The 6,097-nt window shown below is 39.0% G+C and overlaps 1 protein-coding gene across 2 annotated transcripts in view; it reads right to left on the bottom strand.

The window, feature by feature from the left end:
• n4bp1 (nedd4 binding protein 1) overlaps positions 1-3,820 on the bottom strand; it is a 26,418-nt gene extending 22,598 nt beyond the window's left edge. For both annotated transcript variants that reach the window (XM_042216320.1, XM_005951560.3), the window contains exon 1: positions 3,121-3,820. In XM_042216320.1, the coding sequence (XP_042072254.1) occupies positions 3,121-3,432 (312 nt within the window). In that variant the 5' untranslated portion in view covers positions 3,433-3,820. The remainder of the gene's footprint in view (positions 1-3,120) is intronic.
• Positions 3,821-6,097: the final 2,277 nt, after the last annotated feature.

Genomic DNA, 6,097 nt, shown 5'->3' with positions numbered 1-6,097 from the left:
GAGTAACGTTGCGTAGAGACAAAAGTGGACGAAAGAGAGGCAAACCTGCGGCTCCACAAGTATAATTATAACGTAACATAGACTATATCGATATAAAAGATATTGTCACATCTTATATCTTGTATGAAAATATATCGATATTTTTTAAAAAAACTCGATATATCGCCCAGCCCTATGATGTAGTAATTGTTTCAAGGTTCTTTGATTAATTTTATTATTGATTGCATTAAGTCGTTATATACAAAGAGTGAGGGGCCTTTGGTCACTAGTGTTAATTAAGTTGTTATATGATATTCATGTAAAATATGTTCACTGCCCTGTGCAGGTTGTTTTTTTTTTGTTGGAGTCTAAAGTTGCTAGCCAGGATTCCAGATCCCCAGCTGCGATGCAGGAAAGGTTTCCAGCCTACTTAGAAGTGACAACTGGGTTACTTCTTGACAGATAAGCTTATGAAATCTCAGAACAATACACTACCCGGGTAGTACTACTAACATTAACACTATACACACACACCTGAACTGAAAAGACTGAAAAGAACTCTGAACTCTAAAACTGAATACACAGACTGACAAATATGGACTATTGGAACTGTTGTGAACTGTTGAATGACTGTTTTTGTTTTTGAATAAATGTTTACTGTTCTTTTAGCTGTGTGTCATTCGCTCCTTAGTCGATTCCTAGAGAACATAAGCCCAAGATCCTAACTTTCTCTACATTCAGTAGTGGTAAAGTATCGTGTGTTACATTACGTCAATCATACAAGACGTCTAAGACTCTAGTACGCCTGGTCAGAATCACATGTTTGGACTATGGAAGGGAAAAAAAGAGATGCAGTCATAGGAAAAACAGTAGTGATTTCCCAAACTGGAGGAAATGCCAGCATCAACCTAATATAGTTAAGCGGGACGCCACTGACGACTTGCACATCATTCTTATCATGAGTTCAACAGGCTCACAGTGAAATTACCATTTCCACATTCATTTCTCGGTTGACTGGCAGAGCTCGGAGCAGCTGGTTACAGTGTGCCAAAAAGAAAGAGCTGCATGACACAAGATGCAGAAGTGTGAGCGATGCTCCGGGAAATCACACAAAAAGTGATCTGATTGAGATCAAGATTCAGATGTTTACAGATCCCTTGCATGACTAATTATACCGTAAAACCTCTAGAAACACATCACATGACTTTTAAATTGATGGCTGTGTAACAAGCTCTTTGGTTTCAGGTGAGGTAAATCAGTCACAATGAGTAATCTCTCTCCAGCAGTGGTGCTAAAGAGCGCTGCTCTTTCAATTATTATTATTGATTTTTTATAATAACTTTTAATAAACTAAATTTTTATCCAAAAAAAGCTGACACTTAATGAGACGGTCATTTAAAAAGCAGATCATTACATACGTATTACAATTTTACAATCACAATGGTCCCACAAGCACACAAGAACTTCACATGTACAATGTTTAGAAACCTAAAAACTGCTATTTTACTCTGTTATTATCCATGACTTTAACCAGTTTTTGCAAGTTATTTCTTGTTTTGTTTTGCTAATTTAGCCGTCTGCCTCATTAAAATTATATCTACAAATACCATACTTGCAAATGCAGAATAAAGGCGTCTATTCTCTTTTCGTTAAGGAAAAGACTATACTGGCACTTAGTTTATTAGGTGCTAATTTCAAACTTTGCAAACTGTTTAGGGAGCTGAATTTAAAAAAAAAAACTGTAATAACATAACTTCCTTTATGGAGATTCCCAGGCATGCCAATGCCTAGCCAAAAACTGGAGTATTTGGAAGTAGGAGAATCACAATAAAGATAAATGTGTGTGTGTGTGTGTGTGTGTATATATCTATATATATCTATATCTATATATATCTATATCTCTATATCTCTATATATCTATCTATATCTCTATATCTATCTATATATCTATCTATATCTATATATATATCTATATCTATATATCTCTATATATCTATCTCTATATATCTATCTCTATATCTATATCTCTATATATCTATCTCTATATCTATATCTCTCTCTATATATATATATATATATATATATATCAAACTAACAACAATTTGAAAATAAATATTTAAAGTTCTGAAGCTAGACATACAACTACAGGAATAAATAATAATAATAATAGTGATGGAGAGAAAAAACTATTATGTATGTTTACTCAGCCTCAGGCGTTAAACAACTAAATGCTAAACTAATGATATTCTGCTGCAGTTGTGGCTGTTCATGTTTGACTTGTAAATAAAACACCGTCTTACACCTTTGAGCTCTCAGCAGCAGCCCATTAACATCTAACATATTTTGCCTGTTGTCCTTCAGGTTGTGTAGTAAGGTAGACGCCCACACACTTGCCTGTACAGTAACTCTATTGTGATTGTACTGTATTTTTATATAACCTTCAGACTCCACCCTTGATAACATGTTTGGTAATAGCTTAGTATTTTTTTCTCATGGCTGTACAGACACATGAAAGGGAGTCTTCAGCCTTTGTTTTGGTTAAAACAAATAGCAACTAGTTAACAACCATTGTATCCAACCACACCTAAAAATCATTGTGAAACCGAGATGGCCTGTTTACCATATCTGACAGACAGTGTGGCCAACTGCTTGTGGCTGTCTACTCCACAGTCCAACAATAAACTAATGAAAGCAAATGTCATGACATTTGACAAGATACCACTGCGTAAATATTGCGATATCATCTTATGAGCGTTATGAGTAGTGTTACTTTCATTAGCTATCTGGGCAAAATGAATAGGTCATATTTCATCATTCATATTTTCTGTGATGAAAGGATGAGATGCCATAAATGTTGTCTTTTACATCGCTCACTATTACGACTTTAAACTACCTATCCATCTGCACACCTGAAGAATATATTTAAACCCTAATATGTGATCTGCCAAATATAAGATTGTACAACTCAGACGTGTTTCTGAGCTGCACCAACACTGAGGGGCACAGTCAGCACTGTGTTTGATTTAAAAATAATAATGACAGCAGCTGACGGCTCTTAAAATAATAATGACAGCCTTGTTCTCAGACTAGTCTGCTGGCTTCGCCACAGAAATGCAAGCGAAAGCGTTTTTAAGATCCTACCTTTGCCTTCGACACGTCTTCTCTGTTGCCTCTGAGCTGCAGCCATATCTGCCGTAATGTTTTGTTGCCGTGCGACTGTCCTGTGTGGTCCAGCAAGCCGATAATGGTGAACGCTACTTTAAAAACCTGCTCCACTCTCGGTTTGGCGCATTTAAGCTCATCTTCTTTATCCTCCAGCACCGTAAACTCGTCCACGGTGGGGCTCTCTTGCTGCTGCTTGCCGGCGGACGCAGGCAGCCTGCTGCCTGGCTGCTCCGGGCACGTTAGCTCGGTGACTCGTCTCATTCCGAGGAGGGGCCGCGTTGTTGACATTCTGCCTCTCTCACACCGTCGTTCCTGGCGACGAAGTCTCAACAGTCACACTCTTTGTGGCTCTTAGGAGCCTTCGGGGTGTTCATGTTCTTCTTGCTGTGTACTCCAGACCGACGCAGCGACGTTTACACGGCTAAACGACATGAACACAGCGGCAGAGCTAGCTAAATAACTCGGAAGCCCCTAGTGACGTATCCGGAAAGTCCCAGTGATGGCGTCATCAAAACACGACAGTCAAGTGTGCTTGATGGTGCGAGCTCAAAGATGGTTATCGCTTGAAACGAGATATCAAAACAAGACGCAGAGTGACCTACATCCTTACGACTTTCACACCGTAGATGGAGATCCTGTGAGATGAGACTGTCACTACCCGTCAGTGCTTTGGTGGCGTTTGTGTGTGAGCGCCTGAGTTTTGCTTTGTTAGGTAATTTGCAGCACACCTGCGGGTCTACACAGGCCAACGAGCAAAAACGCCACAGCAGAACAAACGTCCAACTTTGCCCTCTTGTGGTCGTGAGACGTAATTGCTCGGCTTGTAGGGAGGCCATGTAAACATAAAATAAAATAATGAATCCATGTAATAATAATAATAATAATAAAAAAAATAATTAATCATTTTTCATTTACCACCTTCTGGGGTCCTCTGTCACACCAACCTTCTGCATGTCTTCCTTGACCACATTTATGAAGCTCTGGTGTTTTCCTCTTTTCCTGTTGTAGGCAGATTTATGTTCAACATCCTTTGCCTAATATATACACTATAGCACCTCTGGACATGTTCAGACTATTTTTTGTCTTGTCTTCTAGCTTTGAGTCCAAACAACTCAGCCTAAGCTCTCCCTTTCATGTACATTTCATTGCAATGAGAATCTTAACATCTTCAAATCTGCCACGTCCAGCTTTGCCACCATGTCCAAAGTATACATCACAACAGGTTTAAATGGTAAATGGCCTATATTTGTATAGCGCTTTACTAGCCTAAGGACCCCAAAGCCCTTTACACATTCAGTCATCCACACACACATTGGTGATGGCAGCTACATTGTAGGCACAGCCACCCTGGGGCGCACTGACAGAGACGAAGCTGCCGGACACTGGCGCCACCAGGCCCTCTGACCACCACCAGTAGGCAACGGGTGAAGTGTCTTGCCCAAGGACACAACGACCGAGACTGTCGGAGTCGGGGCTCGAACCGGCACCCTTCCAATTACAAGGCGAACTCCCAACTACTCCCAACTCCTGAGCCACGGTCGCCCTACATTTTCTAACCACTACATTTTCTAGACCTTCCCTTCCTTTTCCCTGTGTCAAATCCCCCTGACACTCATCTCCACTCCCTCCACCTTGCCTACACTCTTTGTTTGCAGCTTGTTCCTTGCAACCTGTAGTCAAATGTCAGCTTTTTACAAGCTACCACATAGGTACAGGCTGACCAGTAATTTGTTTAATCTGTTCAGTATCTTCTTACACTTCATTTCTCTTGATATAAAACTTGAATAAGATAAGGTGTTAATATAAGATTTTGTTCAGTGTGTTGTAAACTCATATGGAGTTAGCCTTCTAATGAACTCTCAATTATGCATAGAAAATACATACAAAAAGAACTGTAAGTAATAAATGCCATCCGATATAAATTTGTGTAAGTTTTTCCATGCTTGAAATTACTTAATGCAATTAATAATAATGTGTATGTGTTACCCAGGGAGCAATGTGTAGGGACGGTACCTTGCTCAAGGATACCTTGGGGTAGCCGTTCAGTGGGATCAAACCCCCCAACCTTCCGATCATGGAGCAACGACTCTACCTACTGAGCTATCCCTACCCTTTCTGTTTCAAAATAGGAACACACATAAAAGTGTGCTTTCAAATATCTACAAAACAGTGGAAAAGTTGTTAAAAATCTAAAATAGTTGAAAATTACACATTTTTTTTGTCCCGTGTTCAGCGTCATTACAATTTTAAAAATAATATATTAGAAAAACTTTTACATTTAAAAAAGAATAAAGTACCTTTCAGACTCAAAAATGTCTTTGGTATTATTTTTTCAAAAAATGTGCCATTAAAATGGTTTTTTTTTAATGTATTGTAACTGTTATACGAAAAAAAAGGCCCTGTGGAAAAAATTGAAACACTTTGGGTGTGTGAGGTGTGATTACACAGCTTTAGCTAATTCTCGGATGGGGACTAGTCTGGACATGTGATGTGTATTGATGATGATCAAGACAGACTTGCTATTCTTTGAACCCATTGTGTGGTAAGTAATTAATACGTCACTCTCAAGGAAACAACATCTAAGCATAATACCTAACTGTTTACATGTCAGCGTATTAATCAGATGTAAACTGGAGAGTTTCCTGTTTTTGTCACCTCAGTGTTGTCTACCACACCCTTGACCTTTTTCCTTTTGTCATTCTTTAGCATCTACACGTAAATCACCCTCCACCTACTGGTCACTTCCTCCTCCCTTCCTTTTGTGCATCTAGATAAGTGACATGCTTTTCCAGCATTATTAATCTGACCACAGTTAAGAAGAACTTAACAAACTACAGGTACTGTAGTTCTCCTCTGACACTCAGATTGTGCAACAATGTGCCACTTTTGCATTACAATAAACATTCAAAATACAAATTTGAAGAGAAACAATGTGAAAAGGAGACATAAATCT

This window comes from Haplochromis burtoni, unplaced genomic scaffold (genome assembly GCF_018398535.1).
Source record: "Haplochromis burtoni strain Fernald_Lab_line unplaced genomic scaffold, NCSU_Asbu1 Contig_1012, whole genome shotgun sequence".
NCBI classification, from domain to species: Eukaryota; Metazoa; Chordata; class Actinopteri; order Cichliformes; family Cichlidae; genus Haplochromis; species Haplochromis burtoni.
This window is presented reverse-complemented; position numbering and strand designations above follow the sequence as displayed.